Source organism: Engraulis encrasicolus, chromosome 16 (genome assembly GCF_034702125.1).
Source record: "Engraulis encrasicolus isolate BLACKSEA-1 chromosome 16, IST_EnEncr_1.0, whole genome shotgun sequence".
Taxonomy (NCBI): domain Eukaryota; kingdom Metazoa; phylum Chordata; class Actinopteri; order Clupeiformes; family Engraulidae; genus Engraulis; species Engraulis encrasicolus.
The window spans coordinates 37,141,644-37,164,325 of NC_085872.1; the positions used below are offsets into that span (position 1 = coordinate 37,141,644).

Sequence of the window (22,682 nt, forward strand, 5' to 3'; positions counted from 1 at the left end):
TTAATCTCAAACCTTCCCTCCTATATCCAGCCAAGCTGTTTGTCACTCTAGATGTAAATGCAGACAGAACGCTCCTCTACTCGGTCAAGGAAGCAGAGGACCTTGTGTCAAAGCATCGGCGGGCACAGCCGTTCAACCCCAGTCAAAACAACGTTGAGGAGGACACAGCATAAATATCCTTTGTCCACATAATTCACGTGGCTTGCGAACTGTTATGGACCTTAAAATGGCTAATATTGAGTTTGTATTTCAAACATTTGCGTGACTTCTCGAGCCAGGCATTCTTGCTGACTAGTAGGCTAGACTATTTTCCTTTCTTCCTCTCCGTGAATTCCAGTAGACTTTAACCAAGCATTCTTAGTAAGCTACAGAGACTGTGTATCTCAAACTCATAAACACTAAATGTGTTTCTTCATTTGTTTGTTAAATTTTCACTAAATTGTCATTTTAATTTGTAAAACTTGTACTATCCCTTGGCCTGCCTAGTCATCCTCTTCCCACTCAACCCCCTTCAGTGTCTTTAATTATTTTACTATTATTATTCATTAAAAAAAAAAAAACTTTTATTTATTTACTTTTACAAGGGAAAGAGTCACTCTTGTTTACTGGGCAGGTCTCCTAAATATGTTTGATGGCAATTATGTTCTTGATAGGCCAGTTGTTTGCTGTTTTACTTGTTAAATAGTACCATTATGTTGTGGGGCACTTATTATCAGCCAGGTGGGCTGCGAGTGCAGGACAGGTGAGTCTTAGAAATGCCTTTTAGTGGTGGTAGCTGCCGTCTGGGCAGTCTTCAAACTAGGGACTTGTGGGGGCAACTGATTTTTATGTTTTCTTTTCTCTCTCTCTTTCTATGCCAGCAGCACCATATAATTTTCCTACAGACAGTGTTTATTTTACTTTATAAAAATAGATTAATAGAGTGACACATGATAAGAATGCAGCTCAGGTGCACAGTGGGGGTTACAACTTTGTTAGTTGGAATGTCAAGGGCCTTGGTCATGTTGTAAAACGAGCGAAGGTATTTTCTCATCTGAAGTCACTTGGTGCGGATATAATATTTCTTCAGGAAACACACATTAAGCATACTTCTAAAGGGAAACTTAAGGTAGGCTGGGTAGATCAACTTTATGAAGCAAACTTCTCTACCAAAGCAAGGGGGGTAGCAATCTTAATCAGGAAAAACATCCCCTTTATTAAGTCTTCAGTAATATCTGATCCCAATGGTAGATTTGTAATTGTAGTGGGAACTTTAAACTCGGTTCCGATTACACTAGTAAACCTCTATGCACCTAATTTTGACAATCCCGATTTTTTTCAAAAGGTTTTTAATATGGTTCCTGATTACATAAACACGAGTGTTTTAGTGGGAGGGGACTACAATTCCGTTCTAGACCCCTTGTTAGACAAACAGTTCTCCAAGTCCCTTCAAAAATCTAATTCATGTATCCGACTTAATACTTTGATGGAAAACCTTAACTTAGTTGATATATGGCGTCTCACTCATCCAACTGTAAGAGATTACTCCTTTTTCTCCTCAGTATAAAGTATATTCCCACATTGATTCTTTTTTAGTGGACTCTTAAGTTATTATCAGCTGCTGTTTCAGCAACCTATCATCCTATAGTGAATTCAGACCATGCGCCCATATCCATGGTACTAAAAGTAGGCTCTGTAAGAGCTACTCGTAGACAGTGGCGTTTTGACGCTACCTTACTGAAGGATAAGCAATTCACTGACTTTCTCCAAAATCAGATCTCACTCTTTATCGTTGAAAATGACACAGGAGATGTAAATGACAAAACCTTATGGGAAGCACTTAAGGCAGTAATCAGGGGTCACATCATAGCCTATGTGTCAAGGCAAAAAAGAGCTGAAGCGATGAGACTGGAAGATTTACTTAAGGATCTTTCTATTCAGGAAGGCCTCTATAAGACTACCCCCAAAGAAAGTACACTTGAAAAGATTACTAGATTAAAATATGAATATAACACCATCCTCTCTCAAAGAGTTCGCGCATCACTTGCAAGAACACAACAAAACTACTTTGAACTTGGTGACAAGCCCCATAGGCTTCTAGCGAGGCAATTGCGACACACTCAGGCTACCCGTGCAATACACAAAATAAACGATAAAAAGGGCAAACTAATAACAGATCCACAAAAAATAAACAAAGCATTTGCTTCATTTTATGAAGAACTGTATCAGTCTAAAGTTGGGTCCTCTGACCTACAGAAGATGAATGAGTTCCTAGAGAAGAGCCAGCTCCCTAAACTTGATGAGGCCTGCGAATCAATTGAAGCACCCATTACCACGGAGGAAATCAAATCTGCTATATCTCAATTCCCAAATAACAAAGCCCCAGGCCCAGATGGGTTTACCATTGAAATCTACAAAAAATACTCATCCAGCTTGACCCCTTTGTTGCTGCGCATGTTTGCCCACTCAAAAGAGACAGCAGTACTGCCACCTTCACTGTATAATGCGAACATTACTCTCATTCCTAAAAAAGACAGGGACCCTCTGGACATGGCGTCATACCGCCCAATATCTCTCCTTCAAATGGAAACAAAAATTCTCAGTAAGGTGTTAGCAAATCGACTTCGTAAACATATCGCTAGTCTCATACATCCAGATCAGACTGGATTTGTACCAGGTAGACAGATATATTTTAACCTGCGCCGTTTATTCAATATCATTTATAGTAAGCAGAAAGAGGAATCTGTGGTCATAGCGTTGGACGCTGAGAAGGCTTTTGATTATTTGGAAAGAGAGTACATGTTCACCACCTTGAAGTACTTTAATTTTGGCCCCGAATTCATTAGATGGATTGAGATTATTTATGCTCATCCTCGGGCTTCCATAATCACAAACGGTGACATCTCAGAAACGTTTCCCCTCCATAGAGGTGTACGTCAAGGCTGCTCTTGCTCACCATACCTTTTTAACCTAGCGCTAGAGGCTCTAGCCAGCCAAATAAGAGCAAAACAGGAGATAGCCCCAATTGACATTTTAGGGGTGAAGAATAAGATATCACTGTTTGCGGATGACATTACTTTATTCATCTCTCATCCTAAATCCTCTATTCCCCCCCTGCTTCAGCTCATCGATACATTTGGTAGCTTCTCAGGGTATAAAATTAACTGGAACAAGAGTGAACTAATGCCCATATCTAATAAAGTAGACCATAACTTCCTTAGTACAACAGCTTTTAAAATTGCAACTGACAAATTCAAATCCCTTGGCATCATAGTAACACGTGATAAACAAAAGCTCCTCTCCAGTAACTGGGAATCCAAACTTCAGCAATTCAAACAGAATATCCAATTTTGGAACACATTGCCTATCTCCATGGTAGGTCGCATCAATGCCATAAAAATGGTTGTCCTTCCCCGATTTCTTTACATTTTTCAAAATCTCCCTGTGTTTATTCCCCTCTACTTCTTTAAAAAACTTGACTCAATCATATCTTCCTTCATTTGGAACAATAAATTACCTAGAATTTCTAAAAGACATTTAGAGAAACCAAAGCCGGAAGGAGGCTTCAGCTTGACCCATTTTAAATTTTACTATTGGGCGGCTAACCTGAATGTTTTACTACATTGGCGTAGCGCCCTTCCAGGGACCCATTGCAATCAAGAGGATGCCCCCTCGTGGCTTCAGATGGAATAACTTTCATGTGGGCCCACTTCCCTCCCTGCCCTCCTTAATAACCCTCCTAAAGTTAAAATACCTTCCTACATTAAAAGTCCCATTATTATTCAATCCCTTAAAGTTTGGAAACAGATCCAACATTTTCTTGATTTGCCTAAAGTTTACTTAGACAGTCCAATATGTCATAATCATGCATTCACTCCAGCCTTAATGGATCCAGTATTTTCTAAATGGAGGACCAATAATATACTCTGCATACAAGACCTATACTCTCAAGGGTGTCTAGTTTCATTTCAACATCTCCAACAGGTATTTGATCTGCCAGCCTCACACTTTTTCAGGTTCCTGCAAATCAGAAATTTTATCAGAACACATATACCACAGTATGAACAAAAGCCCCAACATACAACACTGGACAGCATTATACGGCTTACTCCAGGCAACAGTGGCACAGTCTCTATTTTGTATGGTATATTGGGGGCTCATCAGAAAGTGAACACTGATAAGGTTAAAAACAGCTGGGAACAAGAACTTGGTATGGAGCTGTGCCCATCAGTATGGGAGGGTGTACTTGATATGATCCACGGTACTTCAGTAAACTCCAGACACTCTTTGTTACAGTTTAAAGTGGTCCACAGGCTTCACTTCTCCAAGGCCAGGCTGCACAGTATTTACCCTAACACCTCTCCCCTATGCGACAAATGTAAACAACAAACAGGTACCCTGACGCACCAGTTCTGGGCATGTCCTAAACTGTCTCTCTTTTGGACTCTCATATTTGACTACATCTCAAAAGCGTTCCACAAAACTATTGTGCCTGACCCACTCCTTGCCATTTTTGGCTGTGTAGAATACAATGTCAACATAAGTGGCTATATAGGACAAGCTATCTCCCTCTGCACTCTCTTGGCTAAACGTCTCATTCTCCAACATTGGAAATCAGAAGCCTCTCCTCAGTTCCAACAATGGCTTAGAGATCTGGGTAGTGTGTTGCATTTAGAACGGTTGCACTACAGCAACACAGGCAGGGAAAGAGCATTCTCTAAAACCTGGCAGCCACTACTTGATAAATGGTCAGAAACGCAGGCCACTGACTCCTAGCTCCTGAGCTCTCCTTATTCTCTTTTTCTCATTGTCACAGTCTTTTCACTGTCCTACCTCTATACCTTATTTTAGTTAGCTGGCTCTTTTTGCTCTCTCTCTCTCTCTCTCTCTCTCTCTCTCTCTCTCTCTCTCTCTCTCTCCTTTGTGTTCTTCCAGTTGCATTTTGTTTGGGGTGGGGGGTTGGCTGGGATTGTTTTGTTGTTCCTTATGTATAAAACTTAAACAAAATACGAAGGAATATGTGGTATATTGAAATCTTGTAAAACGTCTATTTCCTTCAATAAACATTATTCCAAAAAAAAAAAAAACGATTCTGAAAGCTCACTACAAAGAAAACAGCACGACCGATCTGTTTCATAGACTCGTGAATATCACCCAAGATGCTAAAGAATCCCCTCAGAACTTTCTATTTCGGGTAATTGAACTTAAAGAAAGACTGATGGCCGCTGGTTTTGATTCTAGCGCTGATGTGCAGTATAGGCCCGACCTAATTCAGAGAAAATTCCTCAGGTCCCTTAGCACCGGGCTATTGAGCGATAATATCAAGCTGCAACTAAAATGCTACATGGATGACCAGAGCGTGACAGATGAGACCCTCATAGAAAAAATGAACGATGCGGCGGCTGTTGATGTACAGAGAGAACAGAAACTGAGAAGGAGTCTCGCAGTCAGACCCGCCAGAGTAAACGAGCTACAGGCAGAGCCAGCTCTGGATCAGTTGCAAGCAGACACAGCATCAGCCAGGGCCAATGTCAAAAGCCAAAAAGTCACCACGGCAAAAAGTAACATCGAGATGGAACTGATGGATGCTGTCAAGCAACTGAGAGAGGAGGTAGCAGAGCTGAGGAAGAATGTTCACCAGTCACCACGGGCACCGAACCAGTTCCAACCCCACCAGCAGTCACCACGACCATCGAACCAGTTCAGACCCAGGACCAGACGGGCGTGCAGAGGATGTCAGGAGAGAGGCAACGAGCAGCAATGTGACCACTGCTTCAAATGCGGCCTGGCTGGACACCTCGCTCGAGACTGTAGGGGTCAGCGGAGCTACAGCGGTAACAGTGACACAGTGAACCTGTCTGGCCAGAGTGTAGGAAGTGCCATCCAAGAACATCTCGGTGAGTCCAGTGAGACGCAGGCGATCCTGAGAGACTGCATCCAACAGCTGGAAGAGAAGGTGCAGGCAGCAGAGGGACCAGGTGAGCGTCTTCCAGGGTCTGTAAACATCAGCCACATCTCTCCCCGACACCAGTCTCAGCTGCTGCGTCTCATCGGAAAGAAATGCATGGTCAGCTGCTACTTCAATGGTGTGAAGACTGAAGCATTATGGGACACAGGGTCACAAGTTTGCCTCATCAACGAAGCCTGGTGGAAGAAGAACATCCCAAAGGTGCGGGTCCGTGACACTGTAGAGCTGCTAGGCCCCGGCGCTCTGGTGGGGAAAGCCGTCAACCAGACAGACATCCCATTTCGAGGGTGGGTGGAAGTGGAGTTCCAGCTCGAGCCAGCCCAAGCCCCGCACTTCATGCTACAAGTCCCGATGCTGGTGACCAGTGAGAAGGGTGCAGCTGAGGAGCCAATCATCGGGTACAATGTCATCGAGCAGCTGCTGAAGAGTGGGGTGGGCCACCCACAGGAGGTAGTCGCACAGGCGGTGAGCACAGCTTTCTCTTTTGACTGTAAAAAGGCTGAAATGTTTGTGAAAATTGTAAAAGCCAGTGACCCTGAGTGCAGTGATGGTGTGGTGAGAATGGGAAGGCAGAGAGAAGTGATACCAGCTGGCCAAGTGAAAAGTGTGAAGTGTTCAGTGAGGACAGGGCCTCTGATAGCTAGACAAGAAGCACTGTTTATGCCTGACGAACAAGCCCCCTTGCCAGATGGTCTTAATATGACAGAGAACATGTTAACACTGAGTAAAGGGACATACTCTCGCCTAGCCCTGCCTGTTGCTAATGACACATGCCATGACATCACTCTGAGCCCGCGCACAGTCCTAGGGCAAGTCCAGTTAGTCAAAGCTGTGTATCCTGCAGAAGCCAAGCCTGTTGTCGCCCCCCCAGCCTCTCCTGTGGTGCCCCCTACAGTCATCGATGAGGAACTTCAACCTGCTGAAAAGGAGCTGAATGACAAAGACAGGTATGATCCACCGATTGACCTCTCTCACCTCCCCTTTGTCCAGCAGCAAAAAGTGAAGCAGATGTTGAGGGAAGAGTGTCAAGCATTCGCAAGAGATGAAAATGATGCGGGCTGTATCCCTTCTCTGCAGCTCAAAATCAGACTCACTGACCCAACACCTGTACGCCGTACGTATGTGTCTGTTCCTAAACCCCTACACAGAGACGTCAAGCAGTACTTAGAAGATCTCCTGAACAGGGGCTGGATTCAGAAATCACGATCGCACTACTCGTCACCCATTGTCTGTGTGCGGAAGAAAGATGGTACTCTCCGTCTCTGCTGTGATTATAGGGAGGTCAACCAAAAGTCACTGCCTGATCGCCATCCCATCCCACGCATTCAAGACATGCTAGACAGCTTACACGGCAGTGCCTGGTTTTCAGTGCTAGACCAAGGCAAAGCGTATCACCAGGGCTTCATGGAAGAGAGTAGTAGGCCCCTCACTGCCTTTATAACACCCTGGGGACTCTACGAGTGGGTAAGAATTCCCTTCGGCTTGTCTAGTGCCCCCTCTGAATTCCAACGCAGCATGGAGGAATGCCTGGTTGGCCTGCGAGATGAGGTATGTGAGCCCTACTTAGATGACAACTTGTGTCACAGTAAAACATTTGATAACCACCTGAATGATGTTAGGAAAGTGCTTCGACGGTATCAGCAGCATGGGGTGAAACTGACTGCCAAGAAGTGTGAGCTGTTCAAGAACAAGGTCAGATTCCTGGGGAAGATCGTGACAAAAGAAGGCTACACCATGGATCCAGCAGAGGTGGCCCCCGTGCAAGATATGAAGGAACGAAAACCAGCTACCGTGGGTGAGTTGAGAAAGCTACTTGGCTTCATCTCATATTACAGATCCTACATCCCAAACTTCTCTCGCATTGCCAAGCCTCTCTATGCCCTGTTGTGCTCTGACGTGTCAAGCCAGGACGCCACAGTGGCTGATCACAAGAAGAGGAAAGCAGTGTCACAAAAGAAAAAGCGAACCCAGGTGCCCTCCCATCAGCGAATCAAGTGGACAGATGAGCATAGTGCAGTACTGTGTCAGCTGATAGATCACCTGTCTAGCCCCCCTGTACTGGGCTACCCCAACTTTGAAGAGCCGTTCGTCCTACACTGTGACGCTTCACAAGAAGGACTCGGGGCAGTGCTTTATCAAAGACAGGAAGGAAAGATGAAGGTCATTGCTTATGGCTCCCGCACTCTCTCTGCTGCAGAGAAAAATTACCATCTCCACTCTGGTAAGCTAGAATTTTTAGCAATGAAATGGGCCATCTGTGAGCGATTTAGAGATTATTTGTATTATACTCCAAACTTTGTAGTGTATACTGATAGTAATCCTCTAACATATGTACTTACCACTGCTAAACTGAATGCAACACTGCTGAGATGGGTGGCCGACTTAGCAGACTTCCGATTTACGATCAAGTACAGGCCAGGGAAGTCTAACTCTGATGCAGACGGGCTATCCAGGATGTCTCTAGAGAATTACATGCTTACCTGTTCCCAGCAGATCCAGCCTGAAGTCTTGTCCAGTTTCTCCAAAGGTCTGTCCATCCAGCAGGAAGAGAGAGAGCCGCTCCTGTGTCCACTGGCCATCACCACAGCAATCACGGCGGCGAGCAGTGAAGGGCAGAATGACACCGTCACGCAGATCTCCCCAGACGACCTGAGGGCCGCACAGGAGGAGGATCCCCTACTACAGCAGGTGAAGCGGTGTGTCATCCAGCAGCAGTGGCCCAGGATCAGAGACGCGCACAGTGAGTTGTCAGTGTTTGCTAGAGAGAAAGCTAAACTGTTGTGTGATGCTGACGGTGTACTCCGGCGCCAAACATCTACACGAACACAACTAGTGATGCCACCAAAGTTTCGGCCCCTGATCCTGTACCAGTTACATGAAGAGATGGGTCACTTAGGTGTTGAACGAACACTCAATCTAGTCCGTGAGCACTTCTTCTGGCCACACATGCAGAGAGATGTAGAGCACCACATTAACAACGTGTGCAGTTGTGTGAAGCGTAAAAGACCCCAGAGAGCAGTAAGAGCGCCACTCACTAGTATCAAGACAACATACCCCTTTGAGCTGGTCTCAATTGACTTCCTCCATCTAGAGAAGTGCAAAGGAGGATACGATTACATCCTAGTGGTCATGGACCATTTTACACGCTTTGCCCAGGCGTATGCATGCAAAAACAACAGTGCTCGAACAGCAACTGAGAAAATCTTTGGAGACTTTGTCTTGAAATTCGGCTTCCCCGCTAAATTGCACCATGACCAAGGGAGAGAGTGGGAAAACAATCTGTTTGCTGAACTCCAAAAGTACAGTGGCATCCATGGCTCACGCACAACCCCCTACCACCCCCAGGGGAACGGTCAGGTAGAACGCTTTAATCGCACCCTGCTGGCCATGCTGCGTAACCTGGATAATGAAGCCAAAGCTGACTGGAAAAGTTCCCTTGACAAAGTTGTTCACGCATACAATGTCACCAGAAATGAGTCCACTGGATATGCCCCTTACTTTCTGCTCTTTGGCCGTAACCCCAGATTGCCCATAGACAGCATGTTCGGCATCCCACACAGCGCTGGTAGTGTGTCTCATGAGGAGTACGCAAGGAAATGGAAGCTCAGAATGGAGGAGGCATACCAGTTGGCCAACAAGGCAGCCCAGGCTAGTGGGAGAAGAGGAAAAGAACTCTATGACAGAAAGATTCAGGGAGCAGAGCTACATCCTGGGAATAGAGTCCTGATCCGAAATCTCACAGAAAGAGGTGGGCCTGGAAAGCTGAGATCGTTCTGGGAAGAGAAAGTTCATGTGGTGGTGAAGAGGAAACATCCGGAAAGTCCTGTGTATGAAGTGAAACCAGAAGATGGCCAGGGTCGCACTGAAGTGCTTCATCGGAACCTGCTGCTTCCCTGTGACTTCTTGCTGGTCGACACACAGAGAACTGAGAAGAAAAGAGTCGAGAAATGACACACTGACAAGAAAAGAACCAAGACCACACGCCACACAGAACCAGAGCCTTCATCTGACCAGGAAGAGGACGACTGGAGAGGCATCGCTGGCTGGACTGAGGAGGAGCCCACAGAGCGACAGAGCGACCTGAGAGCCGAGGCCATGGAGTTCCACCCACATCAGCCGGTAGCAGAACCATCACCTGGGGAAGGAGATGGCATCGCAGAGCCAGTGAGTGAGGAGGAACAAGTGGTGGAGCCAGGCGAAGTAGAGACAGTGATGGTTGATCCAGAGGGAGAGGTAGAGGTGTCGCCACCAGCCTTCCAGCCGGCCGATCCTGACGGAGAGGGAGAGGTGTCGCCACCATCCTCACCGCCTGCAAGACCATATCCTTCCAGAATTAGATATGCACCTAGAACACTTACATATGGCACTCTAGGCCGGCCTACACTTAGTTCAAGTCAGTTTAAAATGCATAGAGTTACTTACCTTTGAGTTAAGTTCATGCACCCTAGTTAGGATGAGTGTAGTTATTTGTTAGTTGAGATGTGTGTGTGTGTGTGTGTGTGTGTGTGTGTGTGTGTGTGTGTGTGTGTGTGTGTGTGTGTGTGTGTGTGTGTGTGTGTGTGTGTGTGTGTGTGTGTGTGTGTGAGAGAGAGACAGTATGAGTGTGATGTATGAAGAATGGTTACAGAAGAGATGAGACAGTTCACTTAGAATCACACTCGCTTTATAGAAGAAGAATTAGTCTTGGTAGGAGAAAGTAACAAGTATCATTACTGACACTGTGAAAAAACACTGTGAAAAAACGCAAGAGGCAAGTGATAAGCTGTTTAGTATTAGGAATGTGTTAAGTGTTAGATTCCATGATCAGACTTGCTCCAGGTCAAAGGTCATCCCTTTCCCAGCTGAGACAGACTACCCGTGGACACTGCGGAGAAATGGATGGTGGTCGTAGTGCACAATGACCTCCTCTATTTAACACATGAAATTGAAATTAGAGATGTATTTTATGTGATGTCTGATTAGATATGTGTCTTAACTTGGGACTCTAACCTGGAAAGCAATCAAACTGTTGAAAACAGTATGAACTGAAGCGGGAAATGTCGGGACGCCATTTAATTTAGCAGGGCAGAGTGTAGTGGACCCCCCATTTTTGTCTTTTTGTTATTCCCTTTATTCTGCCCTGGCATTTATTCCTTGTATGCTTGACAGATAGTGAACAAGTATCAAAACTCAAGGCAGGATTCCAGTTGAGGGTTTTAATGAAATCTTCTTTAAGTCTTAATAACGTTGTAAAACTGTAAAAGAATGAAACATATAGGATACATTTAGGAAATGAATGAATACAATACACAGGATAAAATCAGTTTTTCTTTTTACAGGTACTAATTTAGGTAAGTATTTTCTTTTATAGGTCAGGTCAGGAGGAAAGTAGGCACTGAATTTCACAAGGCTATGATAAAGATAGGGAAGCCCAAGTTAAATCATCTAATCAGGCGAACTTTAACATGCTGTTCTAGAAGACTAAGACACAGATAATTCAACAGGTAAGTAAGTAAAAATATAGTAAGAAAGTTTACATGTGAAATACAATGTATAAAATACGGCAAACAAGGCTTAACAAAAGGTCAAGAGGCTAAGACAACTTAGCTAAGCACCATTGCTAATGATCGGCGATTAGCACAATTCACACCTTTTAAATAGCGATTTCAGTAGAAACGAAATGTAGCATTTTTACCATTACTTTCAATGTGACAATAACATTTAAAACGTATTACAAAGGTTTGTAGGAGAAACTTACTGATAGTTCCAGTCTTTGGATTGAAACAGCTAAATCAAGCGAGGTAAGCATTTGCATAGCAGCAGGTAGGTTGAATAGGAAGTACGTTTTGTAAACAACAGGAAATATGAAACGCTGGATGCAGTACCGAACATTAACACAAGGGGAAACATTAACCCACCCAATAACTGACAGGTCAGCACACCCTTATTATTCCCTTATTCTCATTCTCTGTCTTTTTGTTGTCCTATCAGAAGTTGTGTTTTACTTTAATCGTGCTCTTGCATGTTTTCGCCAGTAGATGGCATCATAGGATCAGCCTATGAGTTCAGTAGCCAGTGACTAAGGTCACGTGAATAGAACGAAACTTAGAAGTGACAGTTGTTGTGATCCTGAAGGCAGCTGTTACGCTGTCAGCTGTATGTTTTTGTCCTGAGAAAGATGCAAATAAACCGCAAAGAACCCATCGAAACTCAACACACACTTGAGGACATTCTTTCATTTAAGTGTGCAACATATGCATGTTCAATGGCTTCTGGGCGGTAAGCTCTCTCACTGAATCTTTAACCCATCAAATTGAACAGATACATGTTAGTCTGCCACTCTGTTCCAATAGGGTCACTTGTCTGTGATGTCTGCCACTCTATTCCATTAGGGTCACTTGACTGTGATGTCATTATGGAGATGGTTCTAAAACCTCACCTGAGCATACAGACAATCATTTAGCAACAGGACACTGAAAAGTACAGTTGGATTATTGTTTCCTCCTGCACATTTACACACGCCTCACATAGTATGGGACTCAGATGGACAGCAAAAGTCAGGGGTGCAGGCCAATCATTATACTGTAAGTACATGAACATAAACACAGAATTATAATATCAGTAAGCATAGCTTTTGTAGCTCAACTTCAACATGAAGACACACACACACACACACACACACACACACACACACACACACACACACACACACACACACACACACAGAGAGAGAGAGAGACAGAGAGACAATGTTCCAGAGCTCCTACAACTTTATACTACCCTACAAGTGGTATAAGGATTCAAACCACATTCACCTTAGAATGATAGTCTCTTGAACAGATACATATTAGTCTGCCACTCTATTCCAATGGGGCACCTAAGTCTCCACCCCNTCCGGGTGGCTTGTGGGGCTGGGAACGCAAAAACTTTTGACTGTGCTGTAATGGACTGATCAAAGCTATTTTTCAACCCACCTCGCATTTCCCCATCGATCACACATATGCTGTGCCTCAGAATTAATAATAACCAATGGTGTGCTTGTTGACTTCACTTGGCAAGCGATTTTTGAGTTGTGTGTGTGCAAAAATATGTAATTATTTGGACTACACAAGAGACGTCGCATGTCCGACGTGCAGCCACTTAAGCCACGGTGCAGCGGTAGGGTTGGCTGTGCCTCGGTTCACGTCAGATATGCGAGGCGCACGTGTAGTCTCTAACACAGTTTTGCACAAAAGCTAAAATAACGTTTCTTGCGTGCCGAAAATGAGTGGTCTTACGAAGCAAATCCAAACCTTTCAAATTCACTGTCATCATATGTGAAATCCGGAGCACATGCCAAACGGGATGAGGATTTAGCTTGACTCGCTCCATTAACTCGCATTCAAAATTTTGAGAGCTCCAGCCCCACGGATCGGAAGTAGAAGGGCGTGACTTAGGTGCCCCATAGTGTCACTTGTCTGTGATGTCTGCAACTCTATTTCATCAGCATCACTTGTCTGTGATGTCATTATGGAGATGGTTCTAAAACCTCACCTGAGTGTACAGACACTCATTTAGCGGCAGGACACTGAAGAGTACAGTTGGATTATTGTTTCCTCCTGGACATTTACACATGCCTCACATAGTATGGGACTCAGATGGACAGCAAAAGTCAGGGATACAGACCAATCATCATACCGTAAGTACATGAGATTCAACACAGCATTATAATATCAGTAAGCATAGCTTTTGTAGCTCAACCTCAACATGAACACACACAAACACACATACACACATACATACACACACACACACACACACACACACACACACACACACACACACACACACACACACACACACACACACACACACACACACACACACACACACACACACACACACACACACACACACAGAGGGGGGGGGAGGGAGACAGGGAGAGAAAATGTGCCAGAGCTCCTACAACTTTATACTACCCTACAAGTGGTATAAGCTCTGCAAAGGATTCAAACCGCATTCACCTTAGTATAATACAGATACATGTTAGTCTGCCGCTCTATTCCAATAGGGACACTTGTCTGTGATGTCTGCCACTCTATTCCATCAGGGTCACTTGTCTGTGATGTCATTCTGGAGATGGTTCTAAAACCTCACCTGAGTGTACAGACAATCATTTAGCAACAGGACACTGAAAAGTACAGTTGGATTATTGTTTCCTCCTGCACATTTACACCCGCCTCACATAGTATTGGACTCAGATGGACAGGTTTTTAACCAATGTTACGAAAAAATAAGGCGTCACGTTTCCCACTCAAAAATAGGTTTTATAGCTCAACTTTACCTCACACGCACAAACATACACAGACAGGGAGAGAGACAATGTTCCAGAGCTCCTACAACTTTATACTACCCTACAAGTGGCATAAGCTCTGCAAAGGACTCAAACCACATTCACCTCAGGATGATAGTCTCTTGAACAGATACATGATAGTCTGCCACTCTATTCCAATAGTGTCACTTGTCTTTGATGTCTGCCACTCTATTCCATTAGGGTCACATGTCTATGATGTCATTATGGAGATGGTTCTAAAACCTCACCTGAGTATACAGAAACTCATTTAGCAGCAGGACACCGAAGAGTACAGTTGGATTATTGTTTCCTCCTGCACATTTACACACGCCTCACATAGTATGGGACTCAGATGGACAGCAAAGGTCAGGGGTGCAGGCCAATCATCATACTGTAAGTACATGAACATCAACACAGCATTATAATATCAGTAAGCATAGATTGTATAGCTCAACTTCAACATGAAGACACACACACACACACACAGAGAGGAAGGGAGACAGAGAGACAGGGAGAGACAATGTTCCAGAGCTCCTACAACTTTATACTACCCTACAAGTGGTATAAGCTCTGCAAAGGATTCAAACCACATTCACCTTAGGATGATAGTCTCTTGAACAGATACATGTTAGTCTGCCACTCTATTCCAATAGGGTCACTTGTCTGTGATGTCTGCCACTCTATTCCATTAGGGTCACTTGTCTGTGATGTCATTATGGAGATGGTTCTAAAACCTCACCTGAGTATACAGAAACTCATTTAGCAGCAGGACACTGTAGAGTACAGTTGGATTATTGTTTCCTCCTGCACATTTACACACGCCTCACATAGTATGGGACTCAGATGGACAGCAAAAGTCAGGGGTGCAGGCCAATCATCATACTGTAAGTACATGAACATAAACACAGCATTATAATATCAGTAAGCATAGGTTTTATAGCTCAACTTCAACATGAAAACGCAAACACACACACACACACACACACACACACACACACACACACACACACACACACACACACACACACACACACACACACACACACACACACACACACACACACACACACAGAGAGAGAGAGAGGTAGAGACAGAGAGACAGGGAGACACAATGTTCCAGAGCTCCTACAACTTTATACTACCCTACAAGTGGTATAAGCTCTGAAAAGGATTCAAACCACATTCACCTTAGGATGATGGTCTCTTGAACAGATACATGTTAGTCTGCCGCTCTATTCCAATGGGGCACCTAAGTCTCCACCCCTTCCGGGGGCTTGTGGGGCTGGGAACGCAAAAACTTTTGACTGGGCTGTAATGGACTGATCAAAGCTATTTTTCAACCCACCTCGCATTTCCCCATCGATCACACATATGCTGTGCCTCAGAATTAATAATAACCAATGGTGTGCTTGTTGACTTCACTTGGCAAGCGATTTTTGAGTTGTGTGTGTGCAAAAATATGTAATTATTTGGACTACACAAGAGACGTCGCATGTCCGACGTGCAGCCACTTAAGCCACGGTGCAGCGGTAGGGTTGGCTGTGCCTCGGTTCACGTCAGATATGCGAGGCGCACGTGTAGTCTCTAACACAGTTTTGCACAAAAGCTAAAATAACGTTTCTTGCGTGCCGAAAATGAGTGGTCTTACGAAGCAAATCCAAACCTTTCAAATTCACTGTCATCATATGTGAAATCCGGAGCACATGCCAAACGGGATGAGGATTTAGCTTGACTCGCTCCATTAACTCGCATTCAAAATTTTGAGAGCTCCAGCCCCACGGATCGGAAGTAGAAGGGCGTGACTTAGGTGCCCCATAGTGTCACTTGTCTGTGATGTCTGCAACTCTATTTCATCAGCATCACTTGTCTGTGATGTCATTATGGAGATGGTTCTAAAACCTCACCTGAGTGTACAGACACTCATTTAGCGGCAGGACACTGAAGAGTACAGTTGGATTATTGTTTCCTCCTGGACATTTACACATGCCTCACATAGTATGGGACTCAGATGGACAGCAAACGTCAGGGATGCAGGCCAATCATCATACTGTAAGTACATGAGATTCAACACAGCATTATAATATCAGTAAGCATAGCTTTTGTAGCTCAACCTCAACATGAACACACACAAACACACATACACACATACATACACACACACACACACACACACACACACACACACACACACACACACACACACACACACACAGAGAGAGAGAGAGGTAGAGAGACAGAGACAGGGAGAGAATGTTCCAGAGCTCCTACACCTTTACACTACCCTACAAGTGGCATAAGCTCAGCAAAGGATTTAAACCAGATTTACCTTAGGATGATAAGATACATGTTAGTCTGCCGCTCTATTCCAATAGGGACACTTGTCTGTGATGTCTGCCACTCTATTCCATCAGGGTCACTTGTCTGTGATGTCATTCTGGAGATGGTTCTAAAACCTCACCTGAGTGTACAGACAATCATTTAGCAACAGGACACTGAAAAGTACAGTTGGATTATTGTTTCCTCCTGCACATTTACACCCGCCTCACATAGTATTGGACTCAGATGGACAGGTTTTTAACCAATGTTACGAAAAAACAAGGCGTCACGTTTCCCACTCAAAAATAGGTTTTATAGCTCAACTTTACCTCACACACACAGACAGAGAGAGAGACAATGTTCCAGAGCTCCTACAACTTTATACTACCCTACAAGTGGCATAAACTCTGCAAAGGACTCAAACCACATTCACCTCAGGATGATAGTCTCTTGAACAGATACATATTAGTCTGCCACTCTATTCCAATAGTGTCACTTGTCTGTGATGTCTGCCACTCTATTCCATTAGGGTCACTTGTCTATGATGTCATTATGGAGATGGTTCTAAAACCTCACCTGAGTATACAGAAACTCATTTAGCAGCAGGACACTGAAGAGTACAGTTGGATTATTGTTTCCTCCTGCACATTTACACACGCCTCACATAGTATGGGACTCAGATGGACAGCAACAGTCAGGGGTGCAGGCCAATCATCATACTGTAAGTACATGTACATCAACACAGCATTATAATATCAGTAAGCATAGATTGTATAGCTCAACTTCAACATGAAGACACACACACACACACACAGAGAGGAAGGGAGACAGAGAGACAGGGAGAGACAATGTTCCAGAGCTCCTACAACTTTATACTACCCTACAAGTGGTATAAGCTCTGCAAAGGATTCAAACCACATTCACCTTAGGATGATAGTCTCTTGAGCAGATACATGTTAGTCTGCCACTCTATTCCTTAGGGTCACTTGTCTGTGAGGTCTGCCACTCTATTCCATTAGAGTCACTTGTCTGTGATGTCATTATAGAGATGGTTCTAAAACCTCACCTGAGTATACAGAAACTCATTTAGCAGCAGGAAACTGAAGAGTACAGTTAGATTATTGTTTCCTCCTGCACATTTACACACGCCTCACATAGTATGGGACTCAGATGGACAGCAAAAGTCAGGGGTGCAGGCCAATCATCATACTGTAAGTACATGAACATCAACACAGCATTATAATATCAGTAAGCATAGGTTTTATAGCTCAACTTCAACATGAAGACTCACACAGACACACAGAGAGGGAGAGAGAGGGAGAGACAATTCCCAAAGCTCCTACAACTTTATACTACCCTACAAGTGGTATAAGCTCTGCAGAGGATTCAAACCACATTCACCTAAGGATGATGGTCTCTTGAGCAGATACATGTTAGTCTCTCCCTCTAATCCAATAGGGTCACTTGTCTGTGATGTCTGCAACTCTATTCCATCAGGGTCACTTGTCTGTGATGTCATGATGGAGATGGTTCTAAAACCTCACCTCAGTGTACAGACACTCATTTAGCAGCAGGACTCTGAAGAGTACAGTTGGATGATTGTTTCCTCCTGGACATTTACACATGCCTCACATAGTATGGGACTCAGATGGACAGCAAAAGTCAGGGATGCAGGCCAATCATCATACTGAGATTCAACACAGCATTATAATATCAGTAAGCATAGCTTTTGTAGCTCAACTTCAACATGAACACACACAGACATACACACTTCCACTCACACACACACACACACACACAGAGGGGGAGGGAGGGAGACAGGGAGAGACAATGTGCCAGAGCTCCTACAACTTTATACTACCCTACAAGTGGTATAAGCTCTGCAAAGGATTCAAACCGCATTCACCTTAGTATGATACAGATTGAACATGATTCAATTCAATGATTGAACAGATACATGTTAGGGCTTCCGCACACGGGCTCCGACAAAGTGCGGCGCACTTTCGCTTACAACAATTTCGTTTACCCCCGCACACTGGACGCGCGCCGACACTGCGCTATAAAACAATGGGACCTCCGTTGCCATGGGAACAGGATGTGGAAAGAAGCCGCAGAAGGCGATACTTTGTATCTTTTGTGGAAGAAAGGCTGTTTGTCATTAATTTGGAGAGGAAGATTTTTGTTTTGGTCATTATGGGTAAGTAAATATGTTGTCATGCTATTTGGAAATGGATTCAAATGTGGCATAGCCTATCGTTGCGTTTGACAAATAGACATTAAACTAGGCTATTGTTAAAGTTTTAAGGCCGCTATAACATCTCCCAGTGTTGCCAACCGTTCATAGCACTTTTGAACTTGTTTGGAAAAGTAGGCCTATTTTATTCTCCATAACTTGATAAAGAAAAGCACATATGCGCCTCCTCTCTTAACAGCACATTTGATGACAGACCAACGGACCGTGGCAGCCATTCTGCTACATCGGCGTAGGCAGAGGAGGAGTGTACGTTTGTGGGTCCACCCAATCAATCAAAACGCCTAGAACAAGGGGCCTACCATAATTTGATACAAGAGCTGAGAAAAGACCCGGTAAAACATATGGGATACTTCAGGATGACAGCGGGACAGATGGAGGACATCCTCAGCGTCATTGGACCAGATCTCACAATGCAGCCAACTACAGAGAGCCAATTGAGCCAGGCCAAAGATTGGCGGTGACTCTAAGGCAAGTTAATTGCAATTAGGCTACACTCTTCAATTCTTGGTTTCTTAATTCATCATAGGCCTATTTGTTTTTGAGATTGACAATATGGCTAATATAGCCTGAAGAAAACAATGCCGATAACAAGTAATAGCAATATAAACATTTATTAGGCTACACTCTTCAATTCTTGGTTTCTTAATTCATCATAGGCCTAGTCCTATTTGTTTTTGAGATTGACAATATGGCTAATATAGCCTGAAGAAAACAATGCCGGTAACAATTAGTAGCAATATAAACATTTATTTGCAAAAAGAAATTACAGGCCTAGACTAAAACATGCCAACATGTCATTCATGAGAAATCAAAGATGCATGCATGGATGCCCTACTGATCATATTCCTCCCAAGGCCGCACATTTCTGTAAGGATCGTGTGATGGCATTGTCCAGCCTTCGGAGCAAGGAGCTCGTGGGTGCGTTTGATATTCATATTCTAACTTGGTAAGTACAGTTGGATTATTGTTTCCTCCTGCACATTTACACACGCCTCACATAGTATGGGACTCAGATGGACAGCAAAGATCAGGGGTGCAGGCCAATCATCATACTGTAAGTACATGAACATAAACACAGCATTATAATACCAGTAAGCATAGATTTTATAGCTCAACTTCAACATGAACAAACACACACACACACACACACACACACACACACACACACACACACACACACACACACACACACACACACACACACACACACACACACACACACACACACACAGAGAGAGAGAGAGAGAGAGGAAGGGAGGGAGGGAGCGAGACAGGGAGAGAATGTGCCAGAGCTCCTACAACTTTAAACTATCCTACAAGTGGTATAAGCTCTGCAAAGGATTCAAACCACATTCACCTTGTTGAAGACACACACTATTCTGTCCTGGCAACACGTCTGGGGTGTTGTTTGACAGATCCCGAACAAAGTAGGCGTGACTCCACTTTTGAGTACTTTACTGAAGACTCTTCAACCATACAAATTTGTAAAACTGAAACAGAATGAAATACAGAGGATACATTAGGGAATAAAATGAATACAAATGCTCAGGTGGATACAACATGTTTTCCCTTCACAGGTACTAACCAAGGTAAGTAATTTCTTTTACAGGAAAGGTTTTAGGTCAGTAGGCACTATTTAAAGACAGGCGAATTTCACCATCTAACATATTTCTTATAAAGAACACAGGCAAGATAACTGGAAAGTGTACCAAAAATATAGTGACTAGAAATGTTTATATGTAAAGTACAAGGCATAACTTAACACAAATGAAGCAATATAAAGGTTGCATGACTAACGAAATTAGCTTAAAGGCATGCTAACGTTGGTGAATTAGCATATTTCACACCCATAGCCATCTCAGTAGAAGGTACATTTAGCGTTTTTAACACTACTGTTCACATTAAAATGACTTCAAACAACTTTACATAGATTTTGGTAACTTACTGCTAGTTCCATCTCTGGGTTTTTAGAGATTCAGTTTTCAGGTGAAGAACATGGCAACGGCTTTTCTCAGGTTGGAAAGAAAGGAAGTGCATCGCGTAGCGACAGGAAATCAGATCCTTTAGATGCAGTACCCGATATTGACACCAGGGGGAACACTTACACCCAACTATTGACAAGACAGCACACTCCCTGTAACGGTTGCAAGCATCATTTTTATAAGTGTTTTCATGCTAAGGGTTTAAAATGTTTTATAATGATTTTCATTTGGTTATTTTTGTAATACTTGCCTGTGTTTATAAACAAACTTTTATTTTGACAACCTCAAGTGCGTGCGCGTGATGTAAGAATCTAACGTAGTCAGTAAAAACGTCAGAAGCACATAAGCTCGTCAAGGAAACAGCCACGAAAGACAAGTTCCGTTAAAGTTTTCACAAAAGACATTCTGCACATCTTCAAGCCTGTGTAGGGCAATAAGACTTAACTCAAGTCACCAAGGACTTAACTTTCTCTCTGTTTAGGCACGCAGCCAGCGAGGTTTGTTTTGTTTGTCATTTTGTTTATTCATTCATAACAGTCTGGTTTGTGTAGCGTTTTAGCTGCAGCCATTCTAATTCTGTGTATTGTGTTTTAGTTTTCACGGTTTTGGAAGGCTTTATAAGATTGCCTGAAGAAAATAAAACCCGTAAAAGGAAACCTGCGTCTCGTCGTGCTTTGGGAGGAGTAACAGTGAAAACTCGGGACTGTTCATCGGCGTCGGAGGTGAAGCTTTCCTAAGACGGCGCGAAGCAAGACCACGCAGCCTGCTCGTGTCCAGTGTTCATCGCAGCCGTTGTTCTCAAGCTCTTCAATCACGCGCCCAGCTCGTGGGCATGGAACGCTGCAGCAGTCGCAGCAAGGATACCCAGATAAGTGGAATGCACACATGAACACTCGTATAGACTGTGGAAATCAAGACACGAACCGAATCAGAGACTGTTTCAAGGTGAAGCCACCAAGAAGGACACTAACAAGAGTGGACTTGCAAGAAACGTCTTTTCAAGGATTCTTTTTAAAGGTTTAAGCTAAGTGATGCTGATTCCATGGTGTGTTGTGTTGTGATGCTATTTTCTCTTGTTTACATTTGAGTCTTGCATTTAATGTTACTGAAGCTCATGATTCAGTTTAAGGTTAAATATGTACATATTTCAGTTTTGTTTTACGTACGTTTTGAAAGTATTTTATACGGAAGACCTCACCTGCCATTTTAAAGGGTATTTTTGGCAATTAACATGGAAGCTTGTTTGCCCTCTGATTTTTAAGTTAATGGTATTTGTTGGGTTTATACATGCATTTTGAGCCATTTTAGTGCATTATTAGTAAGCAACACAGTGAAGAGTACTTTGAATTATTGAAGTAATTTTGCATACATTATTTAATTTCAGGTTAAAGACACTAGACACTACAGAGTAAGGGTCAACCGATATATCGGGCCGATATTAGCGTTGTTTAGGTGTATCGGCATCGGCCGATACACATGACCGATACGGCCGATATGCATCCAGCGTCATTTACAGACAGGCGTTCAAGGGCAGCTCTGTGAAGACCCGCTATGCACGCTGCTGCAGCGCCACCCCTCCCCCCCACCTGACAGAGTGGAGTGAACAGCCCTGCAAGCTGCCAAGGTTAGTTTTCAAACGTTCAGTGCCTCTACTGCTTTTTAAATGTAGCCTAGTTTCAAAACACCCTGTTTTACTTTGGAAACGTTAATGCCATGGCATGTGCATACAGTAGCATGCGTGTGCCTGAAAGTCATTAAGTGGGTCGAAAAAAACGTGAATGCTGTTTAAGTATGTCGCATTTAAACTGCCAACCTAAACTAGCAAGCTGTAACACTGTTCTGTTTCATGCAAGACTGGTGCTAGTTTTCTAC

At 43.7% G+C, this 22,682-nt stretch overlaps 1 protein-coding gene across 1 annotated transcript; it reads left to right on the top strand.

The window, feature by feature from the left end:
• Positions 1-5,997: 5,997 nt before the first annotated feature.
• On the top strand, positions 5,998-21,699 carry LOC134466088 (uncharacterized). Its single transcript, XM_063219985.1, has 5 exons — positions 5,998-8,074; positions 8,441-8,687; positions 9,039-9,599; positions 9,939-10,258; positions 21,463-21,699. The coding sequence occupies exons 1-5, from the start codon at positions 6,044-6,046 to the stop codon at positions 21,697-21,699; spliced, it is 3,396 nt and encodes a 1,131-aa protein (XP_063076055.1). The 5' UTR covers positions 5,998-6,043.
• Positions 21,700-22,682: the final 983 nt, after the last annotated feature.